The following is a 16,155-nucleotide window of genomic DNA, read 5'->3' as shown; positions in this document are numbered from 1 at the left end:
TTTCATTCATTCGGTAAGCGAACAGGAAGTGGTGAACTTGTCTTTATAAGAAAACAGCCCAAGTTGCAACATTCTTCTATTTCAATACATGCCGCCATATAACCGAAGCACGTTCCCTCTTCTACACAAACGAAACCCCTCTTGACCCGAAAATACTACACTTCGTTTTATATTTAAACTCGAAACCCTTTTAAGTTCTGAGTCGCCGCCGACTTGATATGGAAATGGAAAAGCCGGATTCTGCTGCGGGTTCCGGTGGTTCCTCTGTCTTAAATACTGTTTTCATAGATACCAGCCTCGACACCCACCTGGCCATGATCGTCTCTGACTCTGACACTGTTTCTGATCTTAAAAGTAAGTCGCTTTCTCCTTTTCTACCTTCTAAATTTTGATTTATTGATGCTGTTTTTGGTTACCATTGTCTAAGCAAATTTTCTTGCTTTGCTTTATTATTATTTTTTTTTGGTTATAAATGCTATATGGAATCAGTTCCATGCGGAGCAACATTATGGGTGTGACTTTGTGAGCTCTTTTTAAATGATTTATTCAATGCCAGTTTAGAGGGTTTTTTTTTTTTTTTTGTTCATATACTATTTTCATCCATTTGAGACCTCAAAGATCAAAATTTGAAATTGAAAGTCTTGAAATTTCCGCTGGAATGGACCCAAAATCGAGAGAGCTAGAGTTGTTCAAATGGATTAAAGAGTTGGTGATGTCACCAAGAGTTCCTCTAGAATGTTTGAACAGGGAGTAACGTGGCAATGTTATGATAAGAAGATTTAGTTATGTAGTGGAAGTGATGGATTATTTCTCTTTACGCTTTATCATGCTGAAAAATAGTTACTGGTTGTTAGTTATGTAATGGAAGTCATGGATTATTTCTCTTTATGCTTTATCATGCTGAAAAATAGTTATTGGTTGTAATTGTTTAACTTCTTTTTAATCTTAATTTAAGTTAATCTAAAAAACTTCTTTTAACCAACATAAGGTGTTTTAATATTGTAGATAGAGGGTTTTTTTGGAGGCAAATCCTCATAAACCATAGTTCTTTCTCTCAAACTTTTAGTGACTGATATATCATCTTCAGTTTTAATATTAACTGCTTGTGTTTAAAGTTCTGTTTTTTAGATAATATTTTTGTGCTCCTGATTTGCAGAAAAGATACTGTATGAACACCCATTGTGCTTTCCTAAAATTGGGGAGATAAAGATTAATGCCTTAAAGGTATGGTGCTATTTCTTGCATTTCTAGGTTTTTAGGGATGCTGACTGTTGATTTAAATCCTTATGTTGAAATGGCTTCATACACATGAACAGGTAAAGCGCAGAGGATATCTTTATCACCTTTCAGATTCCATGTTTGTAAAAAGTGCTTTTGATGGAATGAGCAAAAGTTGGTTTCTTTCTGTTGATGCCTCAAGTGCAGAAGAGCATAGAGAAAATCATAATTCCCGCAAACCTGATGCTGGCAATGTTGTAGCTTGTTTTGGTATCACAACTAATAATTCTTCAGCTGATGTGGTTGATCTTCTACCTGGTGGTACTTCCAAAAGATTGGCCAACATCAATGATGCATCATTGCCAGAAGATAGGAACAACTGTCATGCGAAACAGAATTCTGCATCTCAGCAGTTTGGTTTTAGTAATTCCACCAAAGAAAATTCAGAAGATTTGCATATGGAAGTTGAACATACAGCTGATAGTGATTCCAAGGTTTTGTTCCCTGCTAACAATAAGGAGTCAAGGCCGAAGGTACAGGAGAAAGATGTTGGAGATAACAAAATATGTGAAGATCTACCAGCTTCTGTAGCTGCATCTGTTTTGAAGGAAAAGCACAAAATTAAAAAGAGAAGCAAAGATGTCATCCATGACCATGATGTTAGAAAAAATGGTGCTTTAGTTGTTGAATCTGGTAAAGATGCATTGAGTTCAGACAATGTACTCCAGGAAAATTCATTTCAGAATGGAAGAAGTGCAGTTTGGAATGACAAGAATTTGGTTGATGAATCCTGCAGGAGTTTGTCTTCTGCTAGAAATATGAGATCAGCCACTAGAAAAAGGATGGTTGATGACGGAACAAAAGTTTCAGGAGAACATTCTGAATGTGAAACTAATAAACATAAAGATGTTTCTGTCAGTGAGCAAGAATATAAGTTAACAGAAAATTCCTCACTATCTGGGCCTGCATCAAAGAAAAAGCACAAAGCCGAGAAGAAAGATGGTAATGAAAATTCTTTAATAAAAAATGGAGTTTCGATTTCTGACTTTGTTAAACAAGGCACTGGACCAGATACTGCGACCTCTGATTTAGGTCAAAAACTGGAAAGCACAAGTGCTATCTTGTACCATTTAAATACTGAATCTGTAAAAGAAAACCGTTTGTTGGCTGCCAATGATAGTGGTGGGAAGAAGAAAAGGAAAAAGAGAAAATCAAACGTTACTCAAGCAGGTAGTGAAATCTCTAGTGCAAAAGATGTTAATGTGGGCACTTTTCAGGCCATAGAAGCTATTAATCACAAAGATGTGGGCAGTGAAGTTGATCCAGAATTTGTTCTTGAAAAATTTTCTACGGGTGGAGCAATTTCTGAACCTTGTCTTATCTCTTCAATGGAGATGCAAGAAGGTAGCAAAGCATGTAGAGTGCCTCGCTCAGGGGGTAAGTTTCCATTTCTGCATAAATAAGCAATTGTTTTTTTTTTTCCCTTCAATTTCGACCTTACTCTTCTCTTTGTCACTTTCATGATTAGTAGAATTAAGGCAAGAAATTAACTTTTGCTAATATTCGTACTGACTTTAGTGGGTGGTGACGATATGGATGATACTGATGATGGCAACATGGAAAGCATTCAAAGCAAAAATGAAGCACCTGAACCAGATGTTGCATCAGTAACAAAGACAAGAGATTCAATTGATCAGAATGCCAGTCATGTGGACGGCCATCCTACAATTCTGCCCCAAGAGGGAATTAGTCACCATAATGACATTGGGGTTTCAGGGCACGAAAATCAGAGTGATACATTGGAAGATAAAATCATGGAACCTAAGAAGTCTGCGAAGAAAATAAAGAAGTCAAAGAAGACTAAGGATCCAGTTGGAGGAAAAGAAGCAGTAGATGTATTACATGATAAAGGTCCTACAAGTGATATATCTCCTGCAGAGCATCCTGCCTCTGTGGGTTGTGACCATTTGAGTGACAATGCAGAGCAAGATGGCACAACTGATGTGAGAACAGATGACATAATTGGAGATGTACTGGAGTCCTTGCAGCAATGCAACAATGGTCCAGCAAATGCAGAAAATATGGTCAAGAAATCTAGGAAGAAAACTAAGAAGAAAAGTTCTAATGTGGTGGTCCCCCCAGAATTGCAAGGAAAAGATGATGTTGATCACTGGGATCCAACAGTCCCGGCTGATAACATTAGTGAGGTGAGTGCATCATCTAAATCCACAAGTAGGATTGCAAAGGTGAATTCAAGTTCAGCAGTACATTTGAAAGGGTCAGATTTGGGATCTAAGAATAATACTGGGGTTGGAATTAGCCCTGATCACACTCAGCTTGACTCATCCCAAAATACACTTAAATCCAATCATGAGGGAAGGCCTATTCAAAATGTTGTCAATGTAGATCACCCTAAAAGCGCCTTAGAAGTTCCCTGTGAAAGTGAAAGGATCGAAAGCCAACACCAGCATGCAATTGTTGATTCTGGTGAGATACTCATTGATAAGGTGACCAACAAAAGAGGAGTGGAAACTGAGGTGAAAGAGAAAAAGAAGAAGAAGAAGAAGCCTGATGTACAATCATGTGGATCCAGACTTGATTTACCATCTTCCCAGATGTTAAATGGGAATCAATGTAAGGAAGCAAAAGCCCCAGCTGCCAAATCTAGCTCTGTCCAATCTCAAAGATTATCATCGAAGGTTGAACCACATAGCTCCAATGTTCAATCAAGTAAGACACTTTTGACCATTTCTGCAAGTGCAGCAAAAGAGCCTCTGCAATCTAATAAATCTGACAAAATCAATTCCATTCCCAAAGAAGCTCAAAGGCCAATTCACATCAATTCCTCAAGGGCACATATTCTTGTGGAGAAAAACAATGCTCATGCTGTATCAAGCTCTTCCTTAGAAAGATCTAAAGACACCATTGATCTAAATAAGGGAGGTAACGAGCATCGATCTCATGTGGAAATTGCAAAAGCTGCTGGAAGTAATAATGGGAAAGTTATGAACAGCTTGGCAAATAAGAAGAGCTTACTGCCTATAGCAGGTACAATATTTAAGCATAGTTCTGATAAGGATAGTTCTGATGATGAAGATGGAGCAGGCAACTCAGATGCCAGCACCAGAACTCCATCGAATAGTTCATCGACTGATGATTCAGATGATAGTGAGATGAACATTAGTTCATCACGAAATGGTAATTCATATTCTTATTACTGATTTTTTTTTCTGAACAAAGTTGATTATATCATGATTGTTAGTTTTTCAGTTGCATTTTATTTAATTGTGCCTTTAGAATTTTTCTATTAAATGAACAAGTGCATCAAATTTCAGCTTTTTCTTTCATAATTCCACCATCTCTTGTTTTTCTTTTTTTTTTTTTTTGGATAATTGAAAAAGAAATTATTTCAAATAGAAAAAGGGCCATTGGTGGCTTATCCCCCATTTCCCACAAAGATCATTGTTTACAAAATTAACACCTATATTTGAAACACAGAATCTAGCCTGTACATCAGCAGCAATCAGTTGAAACACCTCTTCAGGTGACCTTCTACTAGAACGTAACCGAGAATTTCTTTCCCTTCAGTTTCATTGCATTAACGATTTCATGAAACGTAGTCCCCCACTTCCAAACCTTCCCATCCCGCAACCTCCTCTCCATGCACCTGATTTTTTGAATCAGTTTGTTTGTCTTAATTTGTGTTTTCTTTCTAAATATTTTGAAGTGTCTAGCTGATATTGTTGGTATGCATTATAGTTACATACAGGTTATTTACCTTCTTCCACATAGTTTTGACGTGCAACCACATTTGAAGATATAACATAATTAGCATTATTCTCATACTTTTGTTGCATCATTTTATTAATTGTGAAATTTGATCCAGCTGGCATGGATGATAGTTCTTCTGTCTATGTTAAATTTTGCTATAGGATCTTATAACTCAGAAGGGGAAGAAGGTGCTGGAAGAAACAGAAAAAATCCAGGGTAAGTTGGATTAACAATGATAAATAATTTCCTTTGTTTTAAGATATAGATCTTGCATATTTGTATTTTACTGCTATTGTTAGCATATTTTATGTATGGTTTAGAAACTCCTCGCTAGGTTTGAGGCTACATTTCATACGCTTTGATGTTTAATCAATTTATGCATCAACAAATTTTCTCTTGCAACTTAAACTTGCTAAGTTAAGTTTGGCCTGTCACATGGTGAAAGCCAGTCTATCTTATCATCCTTTTCTTCTTGAAATTGAGCTTGACGATGAAAATTATTGATGCGAGCATTATTAATTTTAAAAGTTGTTCTCTTTGGATTGTGCGTTGGTCTTGAATTCTGGTGGTAACCAGGTCAAAGACTTGTGCAATGCATATGCAAATGTCAAACCGCTGGAAAGAATTCTTCAAATTGGTTTTGGCAGCTTTTTTTTGTTCATTTGATAATGCCAATAAAAAAATGAAGTAAATTCTTTTTTGATCGAATAATTTCACTATGTAATGTTGTATTTGCGCCCTTTTTCACCTATAAAGTCTTCCAAATCCATTGTTGGGGCTAGAATGTGTTCTAAATTCTTAGTACTGTCTAGCACTTTATCTTACTAAGAGAGCAGAAAAATTGAATACAGAAGCCCACATTCAAACAAGCACTAGGGCTAGGTTTGATTTCAAAGTTTTCCATTGTATTCTTAATCTATTATTGTCGTCTTTAATTGTGGTTTTTACTTGAGCAGACCTTGTAGCCCAAAGAGCATGCCCTTGCATGCAATCCTTCGCAATTCGAGCAGTTACAAGAAGGCCAAACTAACAGCTTCTCAAGACCTTGATAGCCAGCCTGATGAATTTGTTCCAGATAGTCAGGCAGTATAATCAAAATGTTTTTTTTTTCCTTGTTTTTATTTTTCATCTGTTATGGGGGGATTTTTGTTCTCCTTTACGATGAAGTAGGGGTCATTCTCGTGCTCTCCGATATCATTGTCAGGGACTGTTATCAGCCTCATGCCAATGTTTCGCAGTTTTATGTTATAATTAAACATTATTGGTATGCACAAGTTTTTGGATGACTGGATCTGAATTTAATTTGCGTCCTGTTTCATTTGAACTAAGGTGTGTTGATGAATTTAGTACTTTGATGTTTGATATAAAAAGCAATTATGTCTCTATACCGAAATTTTTGAATGAAATGGGATTTACCTAGTGAGTTTATGCAACAGGTGACATCTATATTTGCAATCCCTTCTATCGCCATGGACAGACTGAAATTTGCTTTATAAAAAGCCCCTAATTAATGATACACTTATACAAACATATAGCATATTTAATTAATTGGAATTAGTCAGGGGATTCTCATGTAAATATATAATTATGATCATTTACAAACAATGATTAACATATTCTCAGTTCTTAAAACATTACAAAAAAGGGAAACATTCTTTTTAAGTTTTTCACTTTTCAGACTTACAGTTTAAATCATGGAAAGGAAAATTTGTTTTCGAGTAAAAGAGAGTTTCATTAACATATGGTGCAATTACAGGTAATTTACATGTCATCATGCCCCTAAAAAAATCCATATCTCACTGAGACCTCATCCTGTTAAGTTGGTTCAAAGCCGGTTGCAGAATGTTGTAGGCCACCCAAAGAAGAGCTGGAGCTACAACAAAAAGAAGAAGGGTACTCCTGTTGTCACTAGATGCAGCATCAGCAATCATGGCGATTTCACTGGCTGATGCTTCTGATGTTGACATGAATCCTGATGCAGCCAATCCCCCAAGTCCTAGCCCAACAATCACCCCCTTGGTGCTCCTCATTCGGTTCAGCTGATTAAGTGCTGGCTGGAGGATGTTGAAGAGTACCCAAGCTATGGCTAGGATTATGGGAAGCAATAGAGCTAGCCCCCGGTTATCTCCTTCAGCTATTTCAGCAATCTGTTGTGCGGCAAACGCAGGATCACATGAGCTCAAGGTTGAAAAGATAGCTCCGGCAATGGTAGTGCTCGCTAGTGAAGAAGGGAGGTTCGAGTTGTCAGCTGGTTTTGACATGGTGAGGCCTTTGGGGAGGTTCTGCATGGAGTGAAGGGAGATGGGTTTTGCGGTTGGCTTTGGTGGGTTGACCATCTTGTTTGAACTGATGCTCAGGCATTTTGCATTGAGCATGGCCATTGTTGAAACGCTTGCTGCCATTTGATATTTTGCGATTCAGTTTCTGCTGCTGATCCTCAAGGGGGAGATTTTGTGGGATGGTGGGAGCTTCTGTGGAAGAGAAATAGGGTTTGATCAGTTGGCTTTTGGCATAGAGATTTGATGTGAAGCGAACCAAATAAGGTCCAATTGAATTGGATTCCTCTCTTATCTAGAGAGCGTGATTGGTGAGATACAGACCTCATGTTGTGTACCCCACCAGAGTTTTCTTATCGCCTCCCTGTCTGTCCCATTGCCTGAGGTCAATTTGTGAACATTAACCCCTCCACATAATCTCATATCTACACATCTCAAACAGGCGATCGGAATAGAAACACTGATTTATATCGCTTTAATGTTTTCGAATACGTACTTTTCTTCAAAATACTATAATTTTTCAATTCAACCAACAATTCCAAACTAACCAGCTAAATCTATCAGCCATCATCATGCAAATCAACAAATGCAGAAACAGATAGGATTGGGGAAAAATTTGCGAAACGGCCTGATTATTTGATGAAACCCTCTGGGGTGCTGCCTGCTTTTAATAGTTTTTGTCCAATGGTTCAGATACACAATAGAGCCCAAAAGCTAGGTTAAATCTGTTCATGCCAAGATCACGCAAGCTTATCTTTGGGCTTCTCTGTTTCAACTCGGCATTGATGGAAAGCCTTGTAATGAGTTGACATCTTCGGCAACTTCACTACTAATCCTTGAAAGGGAATGGTTAGCATCTATATAGAAACGCAAGCTGACATGCATGGCTAGCTCATGCCTATTAATAGTAACATTCAAGATGAACTACAATTCTATTTTTGGATCTCTTCGTTTTCCGAAACTTGATTCACATAGCATCACAACACAGCCACCTTCTCCCTAACTTGATATGAAACCCTGCTTTTAGCTAGATGGTAACAAGGCTTGTTTATATTTTGTACTTTATAATTATTTTATTTCATCTGATTTCACTCTGATCATTCTTATATTGCCACGTGAAACAAAATACTTACATTTCTTTTTCAACTATAATTTTTTTAATTTTAATCTATGAACTCTCTTTATTTTATATTTATTTACAGAATGTTCTTTAAAATTTTTTTGACCCGTAACTTTAAAATTATAATTCTAATAACATATTGATTAATCGAAAGTCAGTAATTTTTTTTTAAAGGATCACCCGTCAACATCTCCTCTTTCCCCGGATTTTTCATTTTTTATTTTTTAAAAGAATCTTTTTCCGCTCCCGTGTCTCCGCATCATCTCCCATCCGGAACACAGGAGACTAAACTTTGACAGAAACATCTGCAACTGCAACCATAAATATAGGGTTCCACATAAAAATTTAAAACAAAACAAAAAATGGCCGCTTCTCTCTCGTTCAGACCGAACATGCCCTTTTGACCTATCTCCTTCCGTTGACCGAACCGGAACCCCCCCCCCCCCCGGATCCTCTTTTAAATCGAACTCAATTTTCCGGTTTTCCCGCTCAAAGAAGTGGTCTTCACGGCTCTTTATCCGTAACCAATTTCGGTTCAAACCGGGACTCTGCCCGCCCCGGATGCTTCCGAGGGTGTCAGGGCTGTTTACTAGAGATGAAAACCTTCTCTATACGATTCCCGACGCTGTCGTTTCGTCTTCCGAAACTGTTACTGCGACCACCACTACTACTAAACAAAACAATCATCGGCTTTCGGGAAAAACCAATTCCATGGAAACTATTTTTAAGGTAATTAAAAAAGGTTTTTTTTTTTGTTCCTTTATAAAGTTCTGGTAATGAATTGTTGTCGTTTGGGTTGTATTTATTCAGGTTTTAAAAGATGGTACGCTTATGGTTTTGCTGTTGTACTCCTGACTGTGCTTGTTAACGCTACCACATTTCTTTGACTAGGAAGCAGGTTTGTTGTTTGAGACAAAACCAAACAAAGCAATAGAAACAAATTAGGATAAGAGGAGTTCATTACCCCTCTCAATAATTGTTTGTTTATTTTTTGGATTATTTTTTTAATTTTAAATTAATTTATTTCATACAGAAAATACTTGTTTTTGTTTTGTGATTATATTTGCAGTTTTTGTTCTTGCGCACAGGTAGAATCAGCAATGGCCATGCTTTCGTTGCAGCCTCAAATAAAGGCTATTCAGCAGAGATTGCTGGAGGTCAGGTGAAATTTTGCATGTTGTTTAAGCAGGAATGACTCTATTGTTTTGGTTAATATGGCTAAGGAGACTGACTCATAATTCTAGTTGTTAGTTATGATAAATGAAATAGATGCTCATTGCTTTAAAGGCGAAAGAAGAAAGAAAGAAAAAAAGAGAGGATATTAATTAAACGTTTTCAGCTTCGATTTGTTTTGATCTAGTTAATTTGGTATGTCGAAGCCATTTTAATCTTTGAGCTACTTTTCTTTTATACTTTCAGGAGAGAATTCAACTTGAAACTGCTCAATTATGTAAACTAGCTGGGATAAACCCATTAGCAGGTACTCATGATACATTTTATTCACATCACAATGCCTTACTAATTTCATTAACTTAATAGATTCCGCATAATCCGCCTTCTGTTTTAAATTTCTAAAGATTTTGAAATCCACGTACTTTATTTTACTTATTTTCCAGTATTTTCGTTTCTATTTCAATTATGTTCAATCTCTATTATTGGGCTTTAATAGAGTTTTGGCCTCGTATATGTCTGTGTCAAAATTTCAAATCTTCGAATAGGGAACTAAGGTTATGATTGGTGCATAGGACAATGAATAAGATAACATGATAATCATTTTATATTATGTTTGGTTTGTATTTAATTGAAAGAGATAAGATTACAAGAACGATTATTATCCTTTTGTTATTGGAGATTCAATCTTCCTAACGTAGAGAGGATTATTTTTAATTCATGGGATTAAACTTACATGTCCTATTAAACTCTTAAAAATTACATCAATAATTTATATTATAAACTTTGAAGCAGGATAATTTTGACTAATAAATAAATTATCTTATCTTAATTCTTGCACACATCAAATATAAGGTAGGATGACATTATTTAATCTAATTTTATTCATAATATCATCTTATCATATCTTATCATAATCTTATATACCAAACATGACCTTAATGATAGTAAATTGAATACTACTATCTTTTGTTTTGCTGCCCTTTTGGCCCTTGGATGGTCAGATACGTTTGCATATCTCATCATAGTACATATCTGTCCAAATCATGCAATCAGCACAGGTCAGTCATTCCACCATTAACTAGCATGGTTGTATGTCAGTTCTTTTAGCAATGATGGAAGTTCCTACTAAAATCCCCAATTCAAACTAATTCTTTTGTTAAAATACAATTTATTAATATTGTGAGAGATAGTTATTTTTAATGTCCCTTTACTTTGTTTGTATATGGCATTCCTCAAAAAATGTTGACTAGAGTGTGAGAAACATGATAATTTGCAGAGGCTCAATGTTTTTCTAGTTTGTATATTTAAGTTATCTGTAAATAACTGACTTGGATATTGAGGAATTACCTCTTTTACATACAATACACTCAAATGTCTAATTTTAAGGAGAAAAAGATCTTAAATCTAAGTAAATTTATAATCTTAGCCATAACAACATGTAGCCATTTGATCTTTATGACTTTTTCCATGTAAAATTTATGTGGGAAATTTTCTCACCATTTTTCTTCTTGATGATTCGATTTTTTCTAATCACGATGTCGCTTGATTTATTGTCTCATTTTGTTGGGAGAAGTTGCCAAGTATTATTTCTTATATAAATACTTCTAATTGTTGCTTACTTATTTTCATCCGACTTTTAGATGACTTAGGAAGTTTTCAGCTTCATGATGTATAAATTACTTAAATTCAGACTATAACTGATTTCCTATTATAATTTTTTTTTATTTTTACTTTTCTTAGAGCAATGATTCAAACATGAAAAGCTCTCAAGTCCTGACGAACTTCCTCTAATGATTGGTTATTTTGCTCTTTCAGCTCCTTCTGGTCTAAGTCTATATTGGTGAGCAGATGCAAAGCCGTTCCTTTCTAAATTATTATAAGATACACCACTTTATGTTGCATTGCTTTTTGTAATCCTTCTCTATCAAAACCTTGAATGTGTTTCCTAACGCTAATTATGCATTTGCAGGTTCACAAATAACATATTAAGTACAGCACAACAAGTATGGCTTCAAAAGTTAGGGGAGGCAAAGGATCCTGCGGAGCAACTTAATGATGATATCGTCAAGGAAGAGCAAGGCTGGCTTCAGAAGTCTCTCTCTGAATTGAATTCCATCAGAAAAAAGGCCAAATAAGAAGAAAAGTTGACACCAGAGGGGCTGCACCCTGGTGAAAGGTACTGTTCAATTTGCTGACTTGGAATGGCCTTTCTTGTACTTGTTGTTGCTCATAGACCTTATGTTTGATATCTTCCTGATTTAAACAGCTAAAGGAGCAATAGGCGAGAAGAAGAAAGCAAAGAGAAGAAGAAAGGAGGAAAGCTCAAGTGGCAGCACCTAAAGATGATCAATTAACAAATGAGGGGCATAAGATAGAGGGTACCATCTTTGATAAGGAAAATGGTGCTGGAGCCGGCTTAATTACCAGAAAAAATGAGAAATATCAAATGTGGGAAAACACTTATTTATAGTTAGTTGTAATAAATAATATTTATATTTGTATATCTAGAATTAAGTATTTGTATCTCTAGAATTAAAGACAGAAAATTAAGATAGACAATTCTTCAATTATAGGATCAGTTTTAAGAAAATTTGGTTTCCTAGTTTACCTACTAGTTAGTTGTATATAAATCTAAGGTACTTATATAATTCTTAAGAGTAGTTTTTCAAATTCGTTTAGTTTTACTCTTAGTTCTTCATACAATCTTATTTTTTTAGTTTTTTCACATGGTATTAGAACATTTGGTTCTTCTTAGGAAGCAAAATTTGCAGCTTCCATTGCTTACTTTTATTTTAGGTCTTCATTGCCAAATCTTATTAAGGCCTTCATAGCCATTTTATTTTTCCCTTCTTTAGCTTTAGTTGGTAAAAGTTATTTGTAGTTATATCTTAAGATTTGTTTTAATTCAACAAAAGATAACAATGTCAAAGATAATAGAATTTACTATCACTACCATCCGATTTGAAAAAGTGTCAATTGGTAAAACTGTTGGAGTATTACAAATGTCTTAAGAACAAGGAAAGTTAGACAAATAAGATATTGAAAAGTTGAGAAGCCTATTAAAAACTTTTGAAAAGCTTACTGGGATGTGTTCCTTAGGTAAAGTCTTAAGTTTAGGTAAAGTTTTTAATTTTCATAGATTAAATGTCTCAGTTAAGCCTATTATGAGTTCTTAGGTCATTGACTTAGGAGCCATAAATCACATGATATATTTTTTATAGAAGTTTAGTATATATACCCTGTGTCATAGTGATAAAAAAATTATTGTTGTAGATTATTCACTTACTACAATGACAAGATTATGAGATATTTAAATCAATTCCTCATTTGTTCTAAAAAATATTTTTCATGTTTTTAGATTATCTACTAATCTGATATTTATACATAAACTTACTAGAGACATGAACTACAAAGTGACTTTTTATCATTCTTATTGTGAATTTTTGGATTAAAGTTTGAGAAAAAGAATTAGACTTGCTAAGGAAAATAATGGACTATACTATCTTAAGACATCAAATAATACAAATAATATTAAAAATAATTTACCTTTGTCATTTCTATATGAAAAAAATCTTCTAATAAAGGCAAAATCTAATTTTATCACTTTCATTTTAGACATTTTTTCTTTGAAACTTTGAAAAACATGTTTCTTTTTTTGTTCAAAGGATTAAATATTAAAAATTTTCATTGTGATATTTGTGAACTTACAAAGCATAAATATGTGTCTTTTTCAATTAGTAACAAAAGGAGTTATACTCATTTTTACTTAATTCATAGTGATATATGAGATCCTTTTACAATTTTTAGTATTTCTAGTGCAAGGTGATTTGTTTTTTTCATAGATGATTGTACAAAATTTTTTTGGATATTTTTACTTAAATCTAAATTAGATGGGAATAATGTGTTTTTAAGTTTTCAAAACATGATCAAAAATCAATTTAGAGTGAAATCAAGAGACTTAGGTTTGATAATACAAGTGACTATTTCAACTAGAGTTTATTTGCCTATTGCAAAAAAAAAAAAATTATCCATGAGTCATCTTATGTTAATACTCTTCAGAAGAAAGGAGTGGCAAAAAAAAAAAAAAAACGACCATTTACTAACCACAACTTAAGCTTTATTTTTTAAAGCAAACATACCCAAATCATAATGGGGGAAAATTGTTCTTACTGCTATATACATTATAAATAAGTTACCTTCAAGGGTTTTTAGATTTAAAACTTCTATAAAACTACTATCATAATTCTATCCCAATTTTAATACCACAAATAATCTCACACCTAAGATATTTGGTTGTACATCATTTGTTTATGTTCACAGTAGTAATAAGGAAAAGTTAGATCTTAGAACAGTTAAATACATTTTTGTAGAGTATTCCTCAACTCAAAAAGGGTATAAATGCTATCATCATCCTATTAGAAAATTTTATGTGTTTGTAGATGTTACTTTTGAAGAAAATAAATCATTTTTTACTCAATCTTATCTTTAAGGGGAGCATCATTCATAAAAGATAAAGATAAAGACTTCTTTTTGCTTAACTTGTATTCCTCTTTAATATTTTCACTCATTAATTTTTTTGAATCTAAATTTACTTTTCCTCTTTAACATTTTCACTCATTAATTTTTCTGAGTCTAAACATGTTTCTTCTGAGTCCAAGTCAAATATTGAATTTGAATCTAAACACATTTCAAACATAAAAAATATGACAAAGGATAATATTATTCTTGATTTTATGAAAAAATTACAGATATACTTAAGAAGGAAAGTTCCAGCTCCTAAACTAGTGCAAGTTAAAGAACCTGATCCTAAGTTTGAAAGTGAGGTAATTACAGTCTTTGACTCTATTTTTTAAAATGAACATGAATCTTCTAAAACTATAACTAGTTATTATGATCTACCTATTGCCATTAAGAAAGGAACTAGAGAGTATAATAAGCATTCACTACACCAAATTTCAAATTTTGTGTCATTTGAAAAATTTTCACCATTTCACAAAAATTTCTTAGGAGCCTAAATACTATTTATATTCTAATTACATTATCCAAGACATTATCTAGTGAAAAATGGAGGCAAGTCATGAAAAATGAAATAAAGGCATTAGAGAAAAATAAGACATGAGAACTTGTAAAGTTGCTCAAAGGAAAAAATCGAGTTGGGTTTAAATGGATTTTCACTGTAAATACAAGATAGATAGTATTATTGAAAGGTATAAAGTCAGGTTGTTGGCTAAGGACTATACTCAAACTTATGGAGTGGATTATCAGAAAACTGTTACTCCAGTTGCCAAGATGAATATAGTTAGCATTTTGTTTCTTTGGCTGTAAATTACAATTGGTAGCTTCAATAGTTTAATGTAAATAATGTTTTTCTACATGGTGATTTGGAAAAGAAAAATATATATGAAGGTCCTATAGGGATTTAAAGGTCATCTAGAAGTAAACAAAGGTTGTAAGTTGAAAAAAAATTTTATATGGCTTTAAATAGTTTCCTAGGGCTTAGTTCAGGAGATTTGTCAAAATGATGCTAGTAATTGGGTATAAGCAGAGTAAAAGAGATCATACACTATTTATCAAGCACTCAAATTTAGGGAGAGTAATAGTTTTATTAATGTATGTTGATGATAAAATTATAACTGAAAATGATGAAAATGAGTGAGAATCTCTAAAACAATGTTTGACCTGAGAATTTGATATCAAAGAGATAGAAAGATTGAAGTACTTCCTAAGAATTGAAGTAGCTCACTCACGGAATGATATTTTCATCTCACAACAGAAATATGTGATCTTTTGAAGAAAATTAGAAAGCTCGAATGTAAACTTGCAAATACCTCTATAGATTCTAATCATAAACTTAGAGAAACTAATGAAGATACTGATATAGATAAAGAGATGTACTGGAGATTAGTTGGAAAACTTCTTTATCTCTTACATTCCAGACTTAATATAATATATGCTGTAAGCGTGATAAGTTAATTTATGCATAGCCCTAAAAAAGTGCACCTATAAGCTGTCTACCTTGTGTTACGCTATTTGAGGGCTAATCTTACGTGAGATATCTTGATAAAAAAAATTAGGATTAGTTCTAAAGGCATATACATATGTGGATTATGCAAGTTTGGTAACTGATAAAAGATTTACCTCCAGTTACTGCACTTTTTTAGGTGTTAATCTTGTAACTTAGAAGAGTAAAAAACATAATGTGATAGCAAGATGTTGGAATAGAGTTTAGAGTAATAGCTCAAGGAATTTGTGAATTACTTTGGTTGAAAATTATCTTAGAATATTGAAGATCAAATGAGATGGACAAATGAGACTTTATTGTGATAACAAGTTTGCAATAAGTATTGCACACAATCCTATGTAACATAATAGAACAAAACACATTATAGTAGACCGACACTTCATAAAAGAGAAACTAGACAGTGGGTTGATTTATACACCGTATGTATCAAGCAAGGGTTAACTTATAGATGTGTTGACTACAAGTCTCGGTAATGCAACATTTCAGGAATTTATTTTCAAGTCGGGAATGAAAAAAACCTATTCACCAACTTGAAAGAGAGTGTGAAAAAACATTTATTTGCACCTGGTTATAAT

The 16,155-nt window shown here is 33.9% G+C and overlaps 3 protein-coding genes across 14 annotated transcripts; 2 read left to right on the top strand and 1 right to left on the bottom strand.

Annotated features, from left to right (window-relative positions):
• Positions 1-109: 109 nt before the first annotated feature.
• LOC111287063 (uncharacterized) lies at positions 110-6,885 on the top strand. 5 transcript variants are annotated; one of them, XM_089759942.1, is made up of 6 exons: positions 110-354; positions 1,157-1,224; positions 1,317-2,655; positions 2,797-4,416; positions 5,151-5,205; positions 6,746-6,885. In XM_089759942.1, the coding sequence occupies exons 1-6, from the start codon at positions 219-221 to the stop codon at positions 6,747-6,749; spliced, it is 3,222 nt and encodes a 1,073-aa protein (XP_089616068.1). In that variant the 5' UTR covers positions 110-218; the 3' UTR covers positions 6,750-6,885. The 5 variants fall into 5 exon arrangements, with proteins under 5 accessions (XP_089616068.1, XP_089616069.1, XP_022733002.2 ...); XM_089759943.1 differs by having other exon boundaries at positions 5,105-5,205; positions 6,746-6,760; XM_022877267.2 differs by lacking the exon at positions 6,746-6,885 and adding an exon at positions 5,946-6,313.
• On the bottom strand, positions 6,553-7,539 carry LOC111287064 (photosystem II reaction center proteins PsbY, chloroplastic-like). The gene has a single exon (XM_022877269.2). It carries the CDS (start codon positions 7,389-7,391, stop codon positions 6,786-6,788), a length of 606 nt encoding a protein of 201 aa, XP_022733004.2. The 5' UTR covers positions 7,392-7,539; the 3' UTR covers positions 6,553-6,785.
• A 340-nt stretch (positions 7,540-7,879) lies between these two features.
• LOC111287065 (ALBINO3-like protein 1, chloroplastic) lies at positions 7,880-12,228 on the top strand. 8 transcript variants are annotated; one of them, XM_089759947.1, is made up of 7 exons: positions 7,880-9,114; positions 9,474-9,542; positions 9,805-9,865; positions 10,584-10,616; positions 11,374-11,398; positions 11,528-11,734; positions 11,825-12,228. In XM_089759947.1, the coding sequence occupies exons 1-6, from the start codon at positions 8,947-8,949 to the stop codon at positions 11,691-11,693; spliced, it is 522 nt and encodes a 173-aa protein (XP_089616073.1). In that variant the 5' UTR covers positions 7,880-8,946; the 3' UTR covers positions 11,694-11,734; positions 11,825-12,228. The 8 variants fall into 8 exon arrangements, with proteins under 8 accessions (XP_089616073.1, XP_089616072.1, XP_089616075.1 ...); XM_089759946.1 differs by having other exon boundaries at positions 9,474-9,547; positions 9,810-9,865; XM_089759949.1 differs by having other exon boundaries at positions 9,455-9,542.
• Positions 12,229-16,155: the final 3,927 nt, after the last annotated feature.

This window comes from Durio zibethinus, chromosome 4, assembly GCF_047325235.1.
Source record: "Durio zibethinus cultivar Kanyao isolate XHJ-2024 chromosome 4, ASM4732523v1, whole genome shotgun sequence".
NCBI classification, from domain to species: domain Eukaryota; kingdom Viridiplantae; phylum Streptophyta; class Magnoliopsida; order Malvales; family Malvaceae; genus Durio; species Durio zibethinus.
Note: the sequence above shows the minus strand (reverse complement) of the source record. Positions and strands in the feature narration are given on the sequence as shown.

Coding starts and splice junctions, on each gene's coding strand:
- LOC111287063 (XM_022877267.2), top strand. CDS start 219: ATGGAAATGGAAAAGCCGGATTCTGCTGCGGGTTCCGGTGGTTCCTCT. Junction 1,225..1,316: donor TAAAGATTAATGCCTTAAAG/GTATGGTGCTAT, acceptor ACACATGAACAG/GTAAAGCGCAGAGGATATCT. Junction 4,417..5,150: donor CATTAGTTCATCACGAAATG/GTAATTCATATT, acceptor ATTTTGCTATAG/GATCTTATAACTCAGAAGGG.
- LOC111287064 (XM_022877269.2), bottom strand. CDS start 7,391: ATGGCAGCAAGCGTTTCAACAATGGCCATGCTCAATGCAAAATGCCTG.
- LOC111287065 (XM_089759945.1), top strand. CDS start 8,947: ATGCTTCCGAGGGTGTCAGGGCTGTTTACTAGAGATGAAAACCTTCTC. Junction 9,548..9,804: donor CAGAGATTGCTGGAGGTCAG/GTGAAATTTTGC, acceptor TTATACTTTCAG/GAGAGAATTCAACTTGAAAC. Junction 10,617..11,373: donor AAATCATGCAATCAGCACAG/GTCAGTCATTCC, acceptor TTGCTCTTTCAG/CTCCTTCTGGTCTAAGTCTA.